We start from the raw sequence: 19,200 nt of genomic DNA, 5'->3' as shown, positions 1-19,200 counted from the left end.
AGGAAATTGCAAAACGGAGAAGACGAAAAAGGGACAAAAATTAGAAGAAAGATGTAGGCCTTCCAAAAAAGAAGAAGAAGGGTCGAAGAAGCGGATGCGGCACTTCAGAAATGAAGAAGTTTTAGCAAATTGAATTGAAAATTAAGCATTACAGGCGGTAGCTACTTGAAGTAGGTGGTAGTAATATTTTGAATAACACTTAAGGCCGGGAAAACCTAACAAAGAGTGAGAAAGACTTTTCAGACTAAATGGGGAAAAAATTTCTTCAGAAAATGTGAAAAAAAGGTTAAATCCAAAACAACCCTTGAAAATCAGGAGCCGCTATCCTACTGTTTTTATTCTCATCTTCACGTATTATCTTTTACACAAAATAAACTTTCACCAATTACAAACATCCGAATAAAGGAATACCTCAGGAATTGAATGCAGATTTTTATGAAGTATGTCAAAAATTTATACTAAATCATATTTTCTTTGCAAACTAGTAGTGGAAAAATACATATTTTCTGAGACGACAAACAATATATAAAATGACACTGTCATGTGCTGCTAGACGGACTTTTAAACTTACATATAGAACCAGATTCATCCAATGTCTTTTTATTTAGTGTGAACAAAGAAAACAGCGTTTAATCTTTCAAGACGATGAGAAAAAAGCAACTTATCCCGAACGGCTCCTTGCTGATATCAAAACGAGTACGCCGAGAATGTCGCTCCTGGAACAACAGACACACATACCCAACTCTCCTCATCGGTTACAAAGAAAAGAAGTAAACAGCTGCTCGAAACCCTGTGTGGAGAAATAAACAATTTCGTGATAAAATTTGACGGGTGGCGGCGCCCGGGGAGTAGTATGAAAAAAGAGGCCGTGGATTCCTAGCAATGGGCTCAGTGTGTGTGTGTACCTATCGATGGTCCCTCTGTTCGTTCCCGACACGACAATGATAAGCGTTGATAGATAGATAGCATGATGCGAAGAAGTGAGAAGAGAAACCCGAAAGTGATCATTTTTTGCCCAATTTCTTTGTTGGTTATCACTGCTGAGGCATCATGCATTTTAAAAATGTTTTTAAAAATGTTTTAAAGTTTTTGAGACAATAATCAACTTTCGTATCCCCTAAAAATCTTGAGTGGCAAGCTTTTCATATGAATATGTAGTTTCAATACTGGTAAAGTAACAGTAGATATTGAAAATCACTTCAGCTGTTCATGCGTATCTTTTCTACATATTTCTTGATTTGAGCTTCTCAAAAAGTTCCTCCACCCAATTGTTATCCATGAAAAATTTGAGTGAAGGCTTCATAGCAGCTCTTTTAATTTTATCACGCTAGTTTATGCTGGAGAAAGGGAAAGAGAAAAAGAAAGGGAAGAACAAGGAAACGCGTAAACGAGTAACGCTTATGACTTTGAAAACGACGTCGTCTTCTTTTTCCTTCCAAGAGCCAATAGCTGTCGTGAGTGCAAGTCGACTAATTTTGGTTGACAACGTTGCACAAAAACTGGGATAATTAGGTTAGAACCAAATTGAAGTTGAAGAATAACCACTTGCCTTTAAAATGGAAATGCTCCAATAATTCTTCGAACGACAGAGCCCTGCACCGGATGACAAAATTTGTGAAAGATAAAAGAGTTGAAATGGGATGACTGACTTACGAAGAGAAAACACAGAACTCTAACAAAAATGACAGCACATGCGCAAAACGGCCTGACCAACCGACCGCGACAACGATGACGCCTTGGTTAGAATTGGATGTCTGCCAGAAAAAAAGAAATTTTAAAAATTTTGAATGCATGACATGAAAAGAAGTATATATTCGGAATGATATTGATATGTGTGTGTGTGCTGTTGCTGCTATGTTGTCGGAAACCATCATCTTCTTCAGCAACAATAAAGTTTTATAAGGCGGAAAAGAAGAATATATAATGTTAAGGCAAGATCGAAAGTGTGTATTGGGAAAGAATATTTCTTCATTTTGAGGTCTGAACAATCTGGAAAAGAAATGAACAAAGAAACGCGGACGGAAAAATGTGATTAACATTATTTTTCTCTAAGACATCGCTAGTATGCGGTAATTTAAGTTCATCAGCCAATTGGAAATTCAATAAAATATTGTCTCTGTAACAAAACTCAATTGTGCCTATTTGACTGATTTAGTTTTGCTATTCAATATATTCCACGAAAATCTCAGTTGCGTCGTTTAGAATTTTTAGTTAGATAAGCATTTTTTGAAGAGTTTGGCGCTAATATCAAATGTTTTCTCATTATACAATAGTAAGGTTTTTGTAGTAAAAATGTAGTAAAATGTTGATTGTAAAAGCATACGCCGTATTTCCTCTGTTAGACTTTCATTCATATTATTTCATCACCGCTACAAGTCAATCAAATCAAAAAATCAGTCTCAAAAAATTATCATCAAAAATATGTCTTCCAGCCTTTTAATATTAGTATAACAGTCTTACACTTTTTTTTGTCAGGCCAACAATACTTTATTATAATTTCAGACTAAATAACCAATTTTGGATAAATTAAACTTAAACTAATTACCGTATTTCCTTTATTAGTCTTGCATGCAATCAATTGGTCTGTAGGCGTGCAAGACTAATAGAGATTGCGAGATAAATTAGCTAATTCAAGACTAATAATACGGTAATGAAATATTGGAAAAGTATATATTTTTCATCATTTAAACAGAATGAAGTTGAGTTTTCCACAAAAGTTGGTCACGTTTCCGAAGTTATGGTGTTTTAGAGAAATAGTGTTGCAGCCTCTAATAGTCTTGCACCCCAACGGGCCAATTGAAAATTAGTCTTGCTTATTACACTATATTTACGTAACAAAAATTGATTAGCAAGTGATATTTAAATGTTTAAAAGTGAATTTCAAAGCTAACTAAACACTTTTAACCATGAAGACATTGTACTTTTGAGAATCATTATGACGGAAGTGTCAAATATTCAAACTTCAGTATTATAATATAATAATTCATTACAAAAAACGAAAAAATATAATTTGAAAGTGCATATTAGAAATTCAGGAAATAAAGATGGGAAACAATTTTATTAGAAATGAGCATCCCGTTGGTCAACTATTCTACATGAATGCGTATTATGATGATTTAGTAATGAGACAGCGAGAAATAGAAAGGCGGATTAATCCGAAAGCCTTGAGGTGTGTATCAATTGGTAGATGCGGTAGCGGTGGGCTTCTTGTCCAATGGCAATTGAACTCCGTCGTTCAGCTCTTTTGATTTCAGCGTTTGGGTGATAGTGTCGCGTTTGAACTATAATCAATCAGTGTTTATATTATTCATTTAAAAATGTAATTACCTTTGCAGCATCAGTTGGGAGCACACGTGCCTCGTCGGCTGAACGGGTGAAACGGAGTACTCTGGATTGTCGGAATTGGTCCACTTTTTCTTCATCTAATTCTTTTTCAGCCTTGATGATTTCATTTTCTTCCTAAAATGTACAAATCTTTAACTTGAATTGTATTTTTTTCATTTACTAACTTCTTTCGATTCTTCAGAACTAAAAAGCATAGTATGACGCTTTACCTGAAACTCGACATTTGATCAGTCATTGATGAATATTATACAACTTACGCGGATGATAACAGTAGAGTTATCTTTCTTTTCGTCTTCATCCTCTTTATCTTCTTCGGATGATGAAGATTCATCATCACCTTTCTTTCCGGCTTGCTTTTCAAGAACTGAAGTTCGCTCTTTCTCATCTTTAGCTTTTCCCGATTCTCCCATTTCAGATCCTTCAAATTCAGATAATGATGATCAATGCACGTATCTCTACATATTTCAAATTTTCCATAAGAAGTGGTAGATCAACTTTATAAGAAAACGAAAAGAATATATATTTCGAATTGATTTACAATTTATGTGCAAAATTTCAGTCTAAAAAATAATCGTGCATTTCCAAAAAATAGATATCTTTAGGCAATTTGACCGATGAACAATGTATTTTTAAATTCGTAATAAAATGTTACCTCCTGCGGGCTCATCATTATTGTCATCATCTTCTTGGCGTTCCTTTTGCTTTTGCTTCTTTCTGCGATCTTTACCAGCGTCGCTCATCGACACCAAAAGTGATGTTGCGAGAAATAAAACCAATAAAAGTTTGAAATTCATCCCTACCTGAAATTTATGAAATAATATTTTGAAACGATCACTGATGAGAATTGAAATGAAAAGAAACACTGACTAAATTCAATGGACTCTTGATATTTTATAAGACACGTCGTTGTACCCAGTGAGGCGGAGACTGTTCTTGAAATTATCACGAGCCTCAAGACACGAACAAACGCGAGCAGCCCGGGCTCCTCGCGTTTATCTCTTCAGGTTCTTGACACCACAATTCTTCTTTCGCATTTATTACAACTAACGACGCAATGGACCAACGACGAGATAGAACGTTTAACAGCGAGGTATATAATGGACTTCATTCATCACTATCCACCATTTTTGCAGTCAATAGTTCGTGGAAAAGAATTGAGATCTTCAATTAGGCGCCCATTGTTACACAACTCTCAGTTTCTCACCTGTCAGACAATATGTGTGTCTCAGTACTTTAGTACTTGACTTTAGTTTTAGATTGCAAACGTTGATTCTATCAGGATTATAATAATTTGACAATCATTGCCAAAAAGCTTGAAACATTGGTGTGAATGTGTTTCAAAAGCAGTTTTTGAAATTATATAATACTGATTAATGCAAAAGAAATTGTTTCAAATTCCTACTGATTCACAAAACTACATTAGCTTTGCTTCTTAGAAAACATTGAAGCTTAACATAAAAATAATTTCGAGTAACGTGAAAAATTTGAGTGCATTTGAACCTATGACAGAAAAACTGGCGTGATTTGAAATTTCAGCTGATGGAGTAGATGTTATTTTTTAAAACAGAGTTGAGTCATTTATTTTTCATGAAAACAAAGCATTGACTAACAGTTGCTTGTGGTATTTCCGAAGCCGCTTGTGTGATACTATAATCTTGTGTAACTCAGACAAAACAGTTGTCATTTACTAGAGAACAGTTAATAAAATGAAGATTTGAGGTACTGAAAAGTTTTCAATGGTTGGAAAATTACTACAACGCTTGAAAAATGTCAACGTCGGAGGTCGGTGTAGTACTACTGAGAGTATGATCGTCTATAAAACTTGACGCGATTCATCAAAGCAAAACGTTCAGCAACGCAAATCTTGTTACCACCTACTGTTAAGAACAAAAGATGGTATTAAACTTTTAAAATATCATTTTCTGTGGATACGTTGTGAACTTTCCGATGTTTCAAACTGCGTGCAAGTTGTAGAGCTTTTGCCTTCTGATGCTATTTCCAGATACTCCTGCCCCTGTGGAAGGAATCAATAAGCAATAATTAAGTAATAAGCAATAATTCATACTATTTTTTTTTCGAAACAATTTATAAGTTTTGACAATGAAAATGACGCATTGAGCTGCTCCATAGGTTTTACTTTTGAGATATGAAAGATTCGGAATATTGTCTCCCAGTTTTTTTTTTTTTTAATATAGATGTCTATGTTAATTTTGTGAGCCTGTGGGCAATTTGGAAAATTGACATTTAAGACCAGCATAAGAAACTCGATATTCATGTTTTGGGATTGCTCAATTTTATGAATACTTGTTTCTGGGTTATCAGTTTATCATTGTCATCCCGAGATTTTCTATTCCAAGTAGTTACAAGGCCGTCTATCCGAGGTAAGTGGACAGAGACATAGTGTCTCTACGATCACCAATAACGAACAGAACTGACGACCCCAGGAGGGACGAGAGACATGTGTTACCACAACGAAAACCACTGTCTTGAGAAGAGACACAGACGAACATCGCTGCGAGACCAGCGCGGCCGTCTCAACACTGTGTGACGTGGACGAATAGCTCGCATCTCTGCCTCTTCCTCTCTATTTTTGTGGGCTGTTTGCCGCGTTGCCCTACTTTTGGACCGAATAGTTTCTTAGAGAGGACGGCTTTTCTGTCGTAGTTTCTGTTCTTCCATAACGCAGAAATTATGAATCTGTTTCGCTTCACGGCAGACGTGGCTCACGCCATCGCCATCGTTGTTCTTCTGCTTAAAATATGGAAGTCACGCAGTTGCGAAGGTAAGTGTTTTGAAAACAAGTAAGCAACATTTAAAACAAACCTTAATTTCAGGAATTTCTGGTCGGTCCCAACTGCTTTTTGCTCTCGTCTTTGTAACCAGATACTTGGATCTCTTCACTAACTTCTTTTCCTTTTACAACACTGCGATGAAGGTAAATTTATTTTGCTGTTTTCAGAAACAGTTTAATTTCTTGAAATTTTAGATCTTCTACCTTGTTGCATCATTTGGAACCGTATACTTGATGTGGGCAAAGTTTAAGGCAACCTACGACAGAAATAACGATTCTTTTCGTATTGAGTTCTTGGTTATTCCAAGTATGATCCTCGCACTGCTCATCAACCACGAGTTTATCTTCATGGAGGTACATAATTTTTGGCATGGCTCTCAGTACGGTTAAATTCGAACGTTTCCAGGTTATGTGGACATTCTCCATCTATTTGGAAGCTGTCGCCATTATGCCACAACTTTTCATGCTTTCTCGGACTGGAAATGCGGAAACTATCACTGCTCATTATCTCTTTGCACTCGGGTCATACAGATTCCTCTACATTCTCAACTGGGTCTACAGGTAATTTTCGAAATTTGGAAGAAATCCAGAATAATTGAAGATTTTTTATTTTGGAGTATTCAGGAAGAAACATATTTTAGTAAACGTTGTTCTTTCAGAAATACGTTTCTATAAATAAAAAAATTGAAGAAATTGAAGCGTTCAGGATTCTGGTAGAACTATTCAAGTTTTTTGAATAGAAAAAGATCGTCAGAAAAATAATTAATAGTTGATTGAGCAGATTGTTTGAAGCTAAGATTTATACATGTTAAGAACCGCACAAACATACTGTATTCCCCATATTCGGATTTCAACTCAATCTTCCTCGTTTCTTTAACAACTGCCAAACACAAAGTTCTAAATTGCACGTTTACAGCCTGTGGTGATATCACTCAGATTTTTTAAAATATAACTTTGTCAGTTTGTATTGATGTATTTTGTTGAATTGCTGAGTAGATTTACAGCACTAAACAACTCTGAGAAACCACAATCACATGGTGTAGACTATAACTATTAAACATTTTTCAGATACTACACTGAGAGCTTCTTCGACCCAATTTCGGTTGTTGCTGGAATCGTGCAAACCGTTCTCTACGCTGATTTCTTCTACTTGTACATCACTCGTGGTATGTTTAGATTAAGTTAAATGGAAGTAAAAATATTATTTGTGTTGAGTAGGAAGTTTACAATATTATGTATGACAACCGAATTCAAAACTGTGATTGAATAATACAGTTAAAAAGGAACATGTTGATGTTACTCTTATTTAGCAAAGTATACTTTTTTAATACAAAAAGGTTTTCAATCAAGTGAAATGAGAAACTTGATAACACCGCTTCTTTATAAATATTTTACAGTAATTCAATCCAACCGCCAATTTGAGATGTCCGCATAAATTCTTGTCGACTGCAATCAACATCTATCATTTTAACTCATCTTTCATATATTTTTCTAATTTCTATGATTTCTTTCTATCAAAGGGTGTTTAAACTGTTATAATATTATTTTTTAAGTTCTCCGATTCCCAAAAACATTGTTTTTCCAAACGCGAGGTGATATCAAACAGCACCCTATTTGGGCGTCCTCGTTTTCCCTCCAAAGTCATTGTGTCTTTTACTGAGCTATTTATTTCTATTTATTGAGTGTATTTCAAATTTCAAATCGAGTGTGTTTTTGTTTTATTATCAAAACGTGTCTTTTCTTGCTGTTTTTTTCACGGAGATGATCGAATGAAAGTGTCAAACAAATTCAAAGAAAGACATATACATTTAAATTATCGGCTTTAAGACATTTGACGCAAACTGCCCGGATCGATTGTTGTTTCCTGCGGGACGATAGAAGGCAACAATCACTTTATCGCCTTCTGCTGCCAGTTTTCCATTGCTACTGAAAATCGTATTGATTGTTGTTTAATTTCATTTTATTTTCCAAACTACTTCTTCATTAGTTGTACACGTACAAATACAATTTTTGAAAAATGCTTCGAAGCGCAAAAACCCCATTTTGTTCTTTACTTAAAAATACATAAGTTCCTTTGTTTATTTGAAGTTATTATCAATGAAATAAAGGAAATACGTCAATTGTTCACAAAAAAAGTCAGAAAAATTGTTTTGCTCAGAGTTGAAAATATGCAACCAATAGAAAATTTTTACGCTTTTGAAAGTGGACTAGCGCCATTGTTGAAATTGTCTTGAAACATACATATGGCACCAGAAAACTAAATATCATCGTGAAAATAAATAAACAATTTAAGTTTTATATTATTTTTAGGAATTTGGAAAAATCTCAGTTTTTCAAAACGCTACTCCACTTTTAATATTTTTTGTTTCCTACTAATCACAATGCCTAAAATAAAAATGGTTGGTTAGCTAGAATTTGCTCATATTGTTTACTTTAATTCTTATATATATATAGCAATCATATTCGCTCGAAATATCTTACACCTTGAAATAACGTGAAAATTTAAATTTTCGAATTGTTTCCAGAACAAAACACAAAGCTTATTGGAGAATAGTTGCAAATCTAAAAATTAACATTAATACTTGTGTGAATTAATGCATTGAATGCCAAAAAAAATACAACGCATTTGAGTAGTTCACCATTCATGATGACAGAATTCTAATGAAAAGAGCATTGTTTATTGCAAATTATGTTGTTTTACTTCCATTTGATTGCACAGTTGTATAATTTAATGCGAAATATCGCTATAGTTACACAAAAACGTTCAAGTACCTCAGAGAAGTCATTGATTTGCAAACACTTCCATTTGAGCATGATGTGTTGTCTTCATCATTTTCATGAGATTTCCTCACATATGCACATCCGACACCAATCTGAATTCACAATAATCTTTCTTCTATTTTTTGTGGCATGGATCAAGTTACCTCTTTTGTCGACCGCCAAATAACTTGTGTAAAGTAATTGGTTCCAGTCTGCCATCCAGGGGTTTCGTACTCGTATTTTTCATGCTCTTGATACCAATGCTCCACGACTATAAAAACTTTTAGAAAAGATAACACGAACTTCAGAAGTTTCAAAAAAAAATTGCATCAATGCTGATAATACTAAATTTGTTTTTGGGGACAAACTCTATCAAAAATTTGTTCTTTCGTCACTCTCAACTTTGGTAAAATGTATGTAGAAACTAACAGAACATTTTCTTCTGAACTGATCAAAAGTGCGAATCTTTTTTTCTGCTATTTCTCAATTGAGCACAGACGGAGGTAAAAAAGATAGTGTTTTGGTTCGTTGCTTTCGAAAGTCTACAAATTCAATTTATCGTCGTCCGCCCAAGTTTGCAGTTGTCTTCACTTTTTCGTAATGTACTGATTCTTGCGAATGAAAACGAAAAAGGGGAAAATTCAAAATGACACAAATGGGAAAAAAACGACAACAAATGCAAGAACAAGATTACTAACCTGACTCAGCATCAATATCTGGAGGGAAAAATGTAATGTTCTCACCAATACCGCTCAATTCACTAAATGAGATATGTGCCTGAATCACTGTCTTTTAATAGTAAAATGTTTGTTGATACAGTACCTGTTTTGCAAGTTTGTCCGCCCATTGTTGAGCCATTTCCGATAATTCTTCACTGCACTCTAAATTTGGAGCACTGTGCTGAAATTGGCAACATCTTGCTACGTTAATGCGTGATATAGCTTGCTGACTAACCATTTTTCTACGAGTATTATGCTCCAATAACATTTGGTCCACGAATTCCTTCTCATCTTCAGGGATGGTCATCCTCAATGGTGAGCAGATTTTACGATGGAACCGCTGAAAAAAAAGATCATTTTTAAGCTTAACACACAATATTTAAAAAACATATAAACGACATCTAAAAACTCGAAAAAAACGTTGTTCGCCTAAGTCGGAACCCTAGCACCAAAAAGCGTCGCGTCCGAGCTTGACGAGCATACACACATATCTTGCCCCGAGATTTGGCCAAAAAGAGGGCGCGGCCCCGTGTCGTCTTTTTCTTATGCTCCTTTCGATAGAAAACGAAGAGTGCGCAGAATGGACCAGTCGGCAGCTCATTATTGGTGGAGACCCCCGCAACCACAACGAGTGGTTTTCAATTCAGTTTCTGGTTTAGGAAAAAGGAAGGAGCTCCGTCGCTTCTCATATCTCATGTCCCATCTGATGGGTGCAATAGAAGAAAGTAAAATGAAAAAGAAGAATGGGAAAAGAAGTTGTTTGAGATTTGAATGAGACGTTTTGTTGGTTAAAAATGTGAATGCGCCGTATTTTAGGCGACACTAGAAAGAATTGTGCCTGATTGAGTAAACGGAATCGGTACTCGTTCACAGTTTGTAACCAAAAAGATTTCGAATCGAATAATGAACACTGACGTTTTGAATCAATCATATACATTCAACCAATAAGGCCAAATGACCTACAAGGCCGTTCTCAGTTTTAATCTGGAACATGTACTCAAAAAATATGGAGTAGCGCCAATGAAAACCAAAATTATTGTAAATGATATACATAATAACAGTCCAAGACTTAAATTTTCTGAGAATTTCAGTCACTTTTTTAATAAACTCGTGAGCTTTTCATAAGCACTATTTAAATTTGATTTGTATAAATATTCACAGTGAGTTTATTCAAGAAAATATTAGAGTAGCTCAAAGTTTGCCGATTATGTCTAGTTCACAAAAGAAAAAAGTATGAAAACTATAACGGAATCTGGATGATAAAAAATCAAGATTATTGATGATTTTCAAACATTTTTTTAAAACAAAACTCTTTTTATTAAAGTAGTACTTGAATTTATATCGAAATTATTTATTTATTTATTAGAGCGCGCCTATAGTATTATATCGCTTTTAGGTGACCTGGGCGTAACGTGTTGTTTTATGAGATTTCTCTGCAAGGAATTACCGGTTTCTACATTGATTTCGTATAATATTCTAAATTTACAGATCATATGTGCAAACAAAGTGTGAATGACGAAAATTGATACAAATTAAACTTTAAAATTTTAAAGGTCTTTACAGTGTCAACACCAAATAACTTTAAAAGCCTAGAAATGTAATTTGTTGCAAGAAAAGAAAAGACGATGAATGAATTAAAGTTCAAATTTGTGTGTTCAAAGTTAAGAAACATCTAACATTAAAAAATTAAAATATTACATGGCAGTGCGGTTTTTGGAAACAAACGTTTCAAGTGTTTTCGTTGGCAAAACATGACAACTGATTTGTTAAACAGGACGAATTGCAAGTGGAATTGCAACATTTTTATCCAAAGAGCACAAATGTTATCGAGTGATTGGTGGAGCAAAATGAAAGAAAAGAAAAATGGAGCTTTCATTCGATCATCATTTGAAATTTTCTCAATTGTTTATTTTATTCATTCTCAACAGATGTTCTCAACTTTTTTGCATTTAGAGCTTTTTTTTCTGTGTGTCGTCTTCAAGTTTTCAAACACAAAACACTTATTTCTTGAGTTCTGTTTACGCGAAGCATATGCAGTTTATTCAAGAACAAAACAATAAGAATAGAATGTTTTCCCATTTGGTGGAGACAAAATTTTGAATATGAAAACATATAGGAGAGAAGTGAAGTAGGAACAAAAAACAATTAAAATAATGGGGAATAACCTATTCTGATCAGTTTTTTTTCTTTTACAATTGAAAATTGAAGATGGGATGACTTGGAGACAAATAACGGGGATATAATAGGTAAATTGAGACAAATGGGAAACAAGCATTTGCCTAGAAGAGGCAACATGTGTAAAATAAAAAAGAAATGATAAACCCATGTTAGCTAGCTACTGTAGGTTTTATTCATTTTGATTACAGCTTTTTTACTGGCGGTATACACTTTGATTTTAAAATAAAAATGAGCATTTTTTGTTTAAAAAAGCTATGAATAATCTAAGCAATTTAAAAAAAGCTTATTAATGTGAGGGGAATTTAGAATAATATAAAAATGTAATGACAATTAAACGTTGAACACCAATTCATATAGAAGAAAGCACGCATGCAAAATGCAATCTTTTGTGAGAAAAACTGTAAGAAGAGAAAAAAACCGAGATTCCGCGTAGAAGACAAATTAAAGTTACTTTTAAAGTTGATTAAGAAATTACAAATTTTGAATGAAAAACACTAGTTGAAAGCGGCAATAAAAGCTGACAAGCTATATCCCGAAAGATATTTTTGAGAAGTTTGGGTCAATATTTTGGCATAAAAATCAGAAAACATAACAGAGTAGTAAAGTGCCTCAGAATCAATACATAAAGAGAAAGTAGGAAGAAATGAATGCAAATTTTCCGAAAACACGAATGCACTGACTGCCGAAATTATGCGCAGAACAGGAGCAACTTTGGGATGAGAATAGATTGGACCAAAAAAAAGAGTATTTGAAAAAGTTACGCGTGGAGAAAAGAAAACAAATTCGACCTAACGTTTTGTTTAAGACACAGGCAACAAGATGATTTGGTGAGGGTGAGGGAAAGACGACGACAGCTAAAACGAGGATGTTAGAATAGTTTGTGTTTTCGCTTCAAATTGATCCTCTTCCATTCGGGCAGCTTATAAAATTCAATTAAGGACATCTTGAAGATCTCCTCAAATTGATCTCGCGGCAAGTGTCGTTCCAAATGTTGTCTACAAAAAAGGAAATGTCAGTTGAATGCTAACTTATTTTTTCATTACTCACCTGTCAACATCTTCTGGGAGGTCCGAATTTGTCGTTTGGAGAAACAGCAGGTCGTACTGCTTGGCAGGTTTGCTCATGTCAGGAAGAGAAGAGCGAAGCACAGCTCCACCAGCTGAGCGAGGTCCTCCAGCTGTTCCAGATTCCGTCGTCGAGTCTGAAAAAATTAAAGCAATTATTGTGACAACTACGGCAGTTTAAAAGTTCTTGAAATACTGTTTAAAGAAGTCTAAACGTTATTCTCTTAATTTGAGAAAAATTAATAACAGAGTAAGAATTTTGAATTTTTACGATACATTATCAAGGTTATCTGATTTCAATATTTTAATAATTCATGTTTGAGTGACCAACAAACAGTGTTTTTTAGATCAAAAATCGTTCCTTTTTCAAATATTGCAAAAATGTTTTGCAAGAGAGTCCATTTTTCATTTTACTGTTTTAAAACTATTTTCTTCACTTCCAACTTCTGTTTTCCAAATTTTCCCATGAAACTTTCACATACGTTCAGAATAGTGGCTGCTAATTGTGGTGTCCAAGTTCTCAAGCGACAAGTTTTGTCCGAATTCCGTCGGAAGTGTGGCGGCTCTGAGTGTATTCGCCCGGCTATCCTCTGGAATGTGGAAGCACGGCAGTGTATTGTTTCCCTGGTCTCTCTCGCCTCCTTGCCAAACAACCCATGGACGCGGACGATTGAGATGACGAGATGGCGCTGAAAAAATGAAAAAGGGCAATGAGTTTGCACTTGAGAAGAAGAAAAGGCGCACGAAAGGAGTATGTGTTGTGCTCTATAGCCAGCTACTGATTCAATTAGGAAAGCGCACAAAAACATACAAGCATTGATTGGGACGTCGTAACGGAATTTGAGATGTGGCATTTTCTTGCCAGATGGGGTTCTGCTTGCGTTTCTTGGATCCCAATGAAGTGGCAGCCTGCAACGTAATTAGTAATTATATGATAAAATATGCAATAAAATATAATACCTTTGCTTCTTATGACTGTCTTCGATGTTTTGCCTGATGACGTGAGCAATGGAAGAATCATTATACTTCTCCAAAGTTTCAACAGTCTTTCTCAACTTGTCCTCGTCAACCTTGTCGCTCTCCGAGTATTCATCGTCGGAAATCTCATTTTCAACCGATGATGTTGAGAGTCTTCTTTTGAGTTCTTCGACGGCATACGGGAATTGTGGAGCAGGGAAATCCTCTCGCTCGATAGCAGGAAGCTGAAAATATATTTCCTGCGTAATTAAAGTTTTGAAATTGAGTTTTGTTTCAACGGGAATATGTATTTTTCCCACATTTAAACATTTCTTCTTAAGTTTAAACATTTTTTTTTAATTTTTATTCTGCACAGTCTGAAAAAAGGATGCTTAATACTTTGATTTGGCGTCTACAATTTAGTGATTATAATTGAAATTCACAAACATTTACTTAGCTCTTGAATGACTAAAAAACGGTAAGTTTATATTGTTTAGTTTCAAATATCTTTCAAGTTTTAACGTATTTTTGTTTTGCAGTACATACCGTGTCTGGATCGGGCACATGTGCAGCTGGATAGTGAGCTAATTCAATTGGCTCCTCATTGTCCATGTGTGGAGATTTTGGACGTGGGATGTTCTTTTCCAAATCCTCCGCTGAAAATAAAATATTTTGTCTAATAAACGGGTATGTGGACTCACTAAGTCTTTGCATTCCAGTTTTGAGCATCGACATCCTTGACTTGCGAATCTTGATTGGTCCTTGTGGAACGTGGTATTGTGGAGCATTTGGCTCCTTGGCGTTCATCACTGGATGTCTCAAGTAGGTTTGTTCCACCTCTGGCAACAAGTACATGTATGCTTGATGCTGTCCAAACGTTGATTGATATTTTGGCTCATTTCGAGACAATGTGGCAGCACGTCCAGTTGGCTAAAAATTGATTTTTTTTAAAGTATAATGTAATTAAGAATTTATTCGAATGCTTTGAGAAAGCATCATCATCATCTTGACTTTCAATGTGATGAAATCGGATACTTTGGAAAAACAAAATGAAAAATGAAATTGCATACCGCGATATTTTCGGTGGTCCGCGCGTGCTCACAGGATGGATGCCAGATCTCGTCTCCTTGCATATACATCTCTTCACCGTCACCAAAATGAGATCCACATCGTGAACAGCGGGCACAAGTTGGATGGAATTTGTAGCCGCCAGCCTAAATAAAAGAAATTGACTGAATAGAATATTTTGGGAAGGTCAAAAGAAGAATAGACAACTTGTTTTGATCTTGGTGTTTTTTTTAACAAAAAAACTTTTCTCAACGTTTTGCAGGGGTACAACTTAACCTTGATTGCAAAAGTAACAAAAGTTTGGAACAGGAAGATCCAAAAGGTTTTTATAAATAGATTGATTAAAATACTTTCTTTTTTTCTGAAAATATATGTTGTTATGGTTTTTCGTAGACAATGTAGTGCTAAATTGTTTTGTTCACAAATCAACTTTGTTCGGTTTTACTTTTATTTTTTGTTATCAACCAAATACCCACCTGTAAGACTTTTCCAGCAATGAACTTTTCACACTCGTAACATTTGACACCGAATTTCTCGTTATAATCTCGAAGGCACAATGGTTTTCCGTGATGTGACATGTACTCTCCATGGAGAACTGCTGAGCACTCGCTGCATTTGAAACAGTACACGTGCCATGAAAGACCGAGAGCGAGAAGTACTTGACCCGAATGTAAAGCTTGGTCACAGGCGGCACACGCTGCAATATTAAGTGTTATACATAAGAAAGTTTCAAATTTCACTGCCACTCCGACAGCTCATTGCTTACTTGTTGGTGATCCGAGCGGAGAGATTTGCTGCAGCGTGGCATTAGCGGCTCCACTCGACGACACGTCCGTTGTACCATTTGATTTCTCCGGAGATTTGGGCGTCGCCGCACTTGAGGAAGACGCGTGTGCTTGTTGCGTCGTCGTCTTCACTGTTATCTCTTTGGATACGGCGCGAAAGTCGTCGGGACACAGATACGCATTTTCTGGTGTTGTGTAGAAGCCCGTCTCGCCTAGATTCCGACCACATTCTGAAAATAATAGATTTTAATAAACCTCGAAAAAAAGTTTTCAAAATGCCACAGAGGCGAACCGTAACGTCACCGTCACCCCTTTCAATTCACACTCATTAATTCACAATACCGCCTGACATCTGCTTGTCTTACGAAGTGGACACATTAGAGCCATCTGGCCGCGTGGCGCAATGGATAACGCGTCTGCCTACGGAGCAGAAGATTGTAGGTTCGAATCCTGCCGTGGTCGAAACTTTTATTTAACGAGCATTTATTCCAGAACGGTATATTTTATACATTCAAAATTGTTCACGTGTGATCGACTATTCCAAATCATAATAATTATTTCTTCATATTCTCAATCACCCGAAATAATTCTTCATTTTTGTTACACCTCATAGAGTTCAAGTTGAGTGTGCCATGAAACAAAATTTGTCTTTTAGCGCCCGGTAAATATTTACGCAACGACGAATCGATTTTAGGTAAACAGTGCGATAATAGTGTGTTTGCCATTTTGCAGGTGGAATTCGAACAGAACTTGAAACAAAAACCAATAAAGTCAGGTTAGATTTCAAATGTCAAAAACGTTTCGCTTCAAAATTTTCATTTTCACACTCCATCGAACAGGCACCATTTTCCAAAAATGGTGACGCAGAAATTCTTGTGTCATAGAGTTGCACATTTCAACTAATCCTTCTTAACAATCTATGATGGATGAACAATGGAGAAGCCTAACTTTCGAGGATTACAAGATTCTCTGCAAAGGCGGTGGTTCTCAGAAAACACACTTTTGTAAATGGGGTCATAAAAAGAAGACCAGTGTCCCCCGAAACAAAAGTGGCCAAGAAAAATATGTGTGTAATTGAATTGAAAGCGAAAATCGCAATTTAATTTTGTTTGTTTCTTGATTGGTAAATCTAACCTAAGAAACACTAAACAGCATAAACAGTAGGTTCCTTAATTTTTTCAAAGGTTGAACTTTTTTGGTTATTAGGTTTTGTGACAATGTTTCTTAGATTTTTATCAATGTTTAGCTTGGAACGTTCTTTTTCGTGTAAGTAGTAATGGATGCTATGCCCTGTTCAAACAGAAGTGAGATAACAACGAGAGTCTCGTGCTGTATTATGTAATAAACACACTGAAACATTTTCCCGTCTCTTCCACAAGAAAAAGCAAACATTTCGAAATGTCGGCACTTCATGGAAATTGAAAACATAACTTTGGATATCTAATCTTTATCATGGAAAAATTGTTTTGATTGAACTCACTTTTGCACTGAAAGCAGTTGATGTGAAAGTATTTGTCATTCGCTTTTAAGACGTCTCCTGAGCACTTTTTGCGACATACGTCGCATTTTTTGCCTAAAATCAAATGGTTTACTGATAATACAGGTCTGCTGAATTTCATTCTCCGCTTGTTTATTTTTTTCTCAAATATCTCAATGAAGATCTACCATCAAATCAATCAAGAAGACTGTCAATCTTCAATTTCCCTTTTTGATTTATTTGTTGCGGGAAGCATTGAAAAATTTGTTGCAAAATAGCTAGAACTTGGTAGCGAAAAAAGGAATAAAAAGAGGGCGACATTGCCCTCTCTTTTGTTGCAGTTTGTTTCTTTGTCTCATTGTAACTCTTTCTGAGTCATCGGTACCAAACTGAAAATCAACTATTATGAAATTTTTCCAGAAACCTCTTATTTTGACAAACAAGCAGAACGGAAGAAATAACAATATAGTCAAAGTATGGACATGGTGCAGGTCGATTTTGCTGCCCAGAAATTACTTCCGGTATATTAGCATGAAGCTAATATCTCAATCTAATACATCTAGAAACAAACATTGAAGCCCAATCATATTTATGTTTATCACATTTCGAATCGTTAACACTACAAAAAACCAAAACGAACCCATGGCAAAGTGGAGACGACGCGCAGTGCTTGCGAATAGTGGTGGTATAGAATAGCGGAGAGAGGTCTAAAGTAGAGCTGTCCGCCGCCTACCCCGGCACTACTGCATGAGGCGAGAGGGGGACGAGAGGAGCAGGGCGAGAGACGCAGACACATCCACACATACAACACTCGTCGCCGCCGCCATTCGTCAGAAGAGACATAGGGGCCCCCGGCAGCAGCGATCAATAAATGGCCCAGCTGCGCGCAACGCTCCCTCTCTCTTTCTCTCTTCTACTCCCAATTCACAATAAATGCATTCCGGCCTTCACTCTTCTTCCTCTCTGAACCACCACCACTACCACCAATGCCAAGGGAAAGCATTGGACGGAGGAAAAGGAAATGCGAAGAAGGAGGAAACCCGGGAAGAAGAGGACAAGAGAGGACATCACTTTTTGCGGGACCCCAATGTCTTCCAATTTAGATAGGATTGATGAGAAGAGTTTATTTTGAGTGGGTAAGAAAACATTTCTTTAGTGGGCATTGGTTTCGAGGAACTAGGAAGCACACCATGAATAATTTCAAGCATGTGAACGTCCAAAAGTTGCTGTCAAAAGTGGGACTGTTTTCACAGTGTAACTAATTTACAGTTTTATTGATGGAAAAATTACAAATACAGTTTTCGAATGTTTGCAATGTACTATAATCTCTTCTATAAAAACGTATTTTATTTTGAATGAGTTTATATAGAATGTTAGTTTAGTACACGCCACGCTTCAAGCATGTCCTGAACTAAATGTTTTATTCAGAAACTGAAGTTAATTCTTCAACTTCCAACGTTAAAAAAAACCAACCTTTATACTGAAAACTGACACGTTCGACGATGTATTGCAAAAGTAGAAATGAGACAATATTTCAGTCGTGCCTGCCTCCGGCGAGCATCTGGCCAAAAACAGACGGCCGAGTTGTAGAGATGTCACACTCTTAGCTAATCAACCGGTCCCGAGATGGCGAGCCAAAAAAAAACACTTAGAAATCTGAATACAACTTTCTGAAATGATGTTTTTTCTGTTCTGAAGATATGTTTTCCACATCATTGTTCTCGAAGTGAAGAGGGCATGTAAATGTTTAGATATGCTTCACTACATGCACTTCTCACGGTTCCAATTTGTGTACAAACGCGGAAAGATGAGAATGCGACAGATAATGTATAATGAAACGGGAAACATTTCACTCGAAAGTGACCTGTTTGTTGTTCCGCACTGTTCCGTTGCGAGAATTGATATGGATGAGAGTGTCCTTCTTGACATAATTATGCAAATTGGGAGCATCTTAATATAACTGTATTGAGATGAAAACAATTTTTACCATGACAATACTTAAACCTACAATAGCCACGCTAGAAGACTTCTTATTCTTGTGCTCTTCTGACAATTG

At 35.9% G+C, this 19,200-nt stretch overlaps 4 protein-coding genes and 5 non-coding genes across 10 annotated transcripts; 4 read left to right on the top strand and 5 right to left on the bottom strand.

Annotated features, from left to right (window-relative positions):
- Nucleotides 1-86: 86 nt before the first annotated feature.
- C07A4.8 lies at nucleotides 87-137 on the bottom strand. The gene has a single exon (NR_071939.1). It is a non-coding gene; the product is annotated as an Unclassified non-coding RNA C07A4.8 (non-coding RNA).
- Nucleotides 138-766: 629 nt separating this feature from the next.
- C07A4.5 lies at nucleotides 767-846 on the bottom strand. The gene has a single exon (NR_071937.1). It is a non-coding gene; the product is annotated as an Unclassified non-coding RNA C07A4.5 (non-coding RNA).
- On the top strand, nucleotides 767-846 carry C07A4.6. The gene has a single exon (NR_071938.1). It is a non-coding gene; the product is annotated as an Unclassified non-coding RNA C07A4.6 (non-coding RNA).
- A 2,121-nt stretch (nucleotides 847-2,967) lies between these two features.
- Nucleotides 2,968-4,151, bottom strand: F09B9.4 (uncharacterized protein). The gene is made up of 5 exons (NM_077303.9): nucleotides 3,998-4,151; nucleotides 3,603-3,763; nucleotides 3,510-3,554; nucleotides 3,328-3,459; nucleotides 2,968-3,281 (listed from the first exon to the last, which is right to left on the bottom strand). The coding sequence occupies exons 1-5, from the start codon at nucleotides 4,137-4,139 to the stop codon at nucleotides 3,177-3,179; spliced, it is 585 nt and encodes a 194-aa protein (NP_509704.3). The 5' UTR covers nucleotides 4,140-4,151; the 3' UTR covers nucleotides 2,968-3,176.
- A 1,797-nt stretch (nucleotides 4,152-5,948) lies between these two features.
- Nucleotides 5,949-7,920, top strand: erd-2.1 (ER lumen protein-retaining receptor erd-2.1). The gene is made up of 6 exons (NM_001381076.3): nucleotides 5,949-6,127; nucleotides 6,180-6,280; nucleotides 6,332-6,490; nucleotides 6,543-6,697; nucleotides 7,205-7,302; nucleotides 7,534-7,920. The coding sequence occupies exons 1-6, from the start codon at nucleotides 6,037-6,039 to the stop codon at nucleotides 7,569-7,571; spliced, it is 642 nt and encodes a 213-aa protein (NP_001366716.1). The 5' UTR covers nucleotides 5,949-6,036; the 3' UTR covers nucleotides 7,572-7,920.
- On the bottom strand, nucleotides 7,789-9,961 carry F09B9.5 (SCP domain-containing protein). Its single transcript, NM_001029373.5, has 6 exons — nucleotides 9,851-9,961; nucleotides 9,719-9,796; nucleotides 9,595-9,673; nucleotides 9,061-9,167; nucleotides 8,909-9,009; nucleotides 7,789-8,062 (listed from the first exon to the last, which is right to left on the bottom strand). The coding sequence occupies exons 1-6, from the start codon at nucleotides 9,920-9,922 to the stop codon at nucleotides 7,945-7,947; spliced, it is 555 nt and encodes a 184-aa protein (NP_001024544.1). The 5' UTR covers nucleotides 9,923-9,961; the 3' UTR covers nucleotides 7,789-7,944.
- A 1,674-nt stretch (nucleotides 9,962-11,635) lies between these two features.
- unc-115 (Actin-binding lim zn-finger protein limatin involved in axon guidance) lies at nucleotides 11,636-17,886 on the bottom strand (the record flags this gene model as incomplete). Of its 2 annotated transcripts, NM_077301.9 has the most annotated exons (12): nucleotides 11,636-12,788; nucleotides 12,841-12,994; nucleotides 13,340-13,546; nucleotides 13,669-13,766; nucleotides 13,818-14,059; nucleotides 14,361-14,470; nucleotides 14,516-14,744; nucleotides 14,885-15,028; nucleotides 15,359-15,579; nucleotides 15,649-15,897; nucleotides 17,148-17,240; nucleotides 17,785-17,886. In NM_077301.9, the coding sequence occupies 12 exons, from the start codon at nucleotides 17,786-17,788 to the stop codon at nucleotides 12,662-12,664; spliced, it is 1,878 nt and encodes a 625-aa protein (NP_509702.3). The 2 variants fall into 2 exon arrangements, with proteins under 2 accessions (NP_509702.3, NP_001024542.1); NM_001029371.8 differs by lacking the exon at nucleotides 17,785-17,886 and having other exon boundaries at nucleotides 12,662-12,788; nucleotides 17,148-17,286.
- Nucleotides 14,198-14,298, top strand: F09B9.6. The gene has a single exon (NR_071936.1). It is a non-coding gene; the product is annotated as an Unclassified non-coding RNA F09B9.6 (non-coding RNA).
- F09B9.t2 lies at nucleotides 16,057-16,129 on the top strand. The gene has a single exon. It is a non-coding gene; the product is annotated as a tRNA-Arg (tRNA).
- Nucleotides 17,887-19,200: the final 1,314 nt, after the last annotated feature.

The sequence above is a fragment of the Caenorhabditis elegans genome, chromosome X (genome assembly GCF_000002985.6).
Source record: "Caenorhabditis elegans chromosome X".
In the NCBI taxonomy this organism is placed as follows: domain Eukaryota; kingdom Metazoa; phylum Nematoda; class Chromadorea; order Rhabditida; family Rhabditidae; genus Caenorhabditis; species Caenorhabditis elegans.
Note: the sequence above shows the minus strand (reverse complement) of the source record. Positions and strands in the feature narration are given on the sequence as shown.

What these genes read in the sequence shown, in the direction of transcription:
- F09B9.5 (NM_001029373.5), bottom strand. Translation starts at nt 9,922, where the DNA reads ATGACCATCCCTGAAGATGAGAAGGAATTCGTGGACCAAATGTTATTG. An exon ending in CGGACAAACTTGCAAAACAG is followed by an intron (nt 9,674 to 9,718) that starts GTACTGTATCAA and finishes ACAGTGATTCAG; the next exon opens with GCACATATCTCATTTAGTGA. An exon ending in TTTGGCGGTCGACAAAAGAG is followed by an intron (nt 9,010 to 9,060) that starts GTAACTTGATCC and finishes TTGTGAATTCAG; the next exon opens with ATTGGTGTCGGATGTGCATA.
- erd-2.1 (NM_001381076.3), top strand. Translation starts at nt 6,037, where the DNA reads ATGAATCTGTTTCGCTTCACGGCAGACGTGGCTCACGCCATCGCCATC. An exon ending in GAAGTCACGCAGTTGCGAAG is followed by an intron (nt 6,128 to 6,179) that starts GTAAGTGTTTTG and finishes CCTTAATTTCAG; the next exon opens with GAATTTCTGGTCGGTCCCAA. An exon ending in ATTCTCAACTGGGTCTACAG is followed by an intron (nt 6,698 to 7,204) that starts GTAATTTTCGAA and finishes AACATTTTTCAG; the next exon opens with ATACTACACTGAGAGCTTCT.
- F09B9.4 (NM_077303.9), bottom strand. Translation starts at nt 4,139, where the DNA reads ATGAATTTCAAACTTTTATTGGTTTTATTTCTCGCAACATCACTTTTG. An exon ending in ACTCTACTGTTATCATCCGC is followed by an intron (nt 3,555 to 3,602) that starts GTAAGTTGTATA and finishes GTCGAGTTTCAG; the next exon opens with GTAAAGCGTCATACTATGCT. An exon ending in TCCCAACTGATGCTGCAAAG is followed by an intron (nt 3,282 to 3,327) that starts GTAATTACATTT and finishes GATTGATTATAG; the next exon opens with TTCAAACGCGACACTATCAC.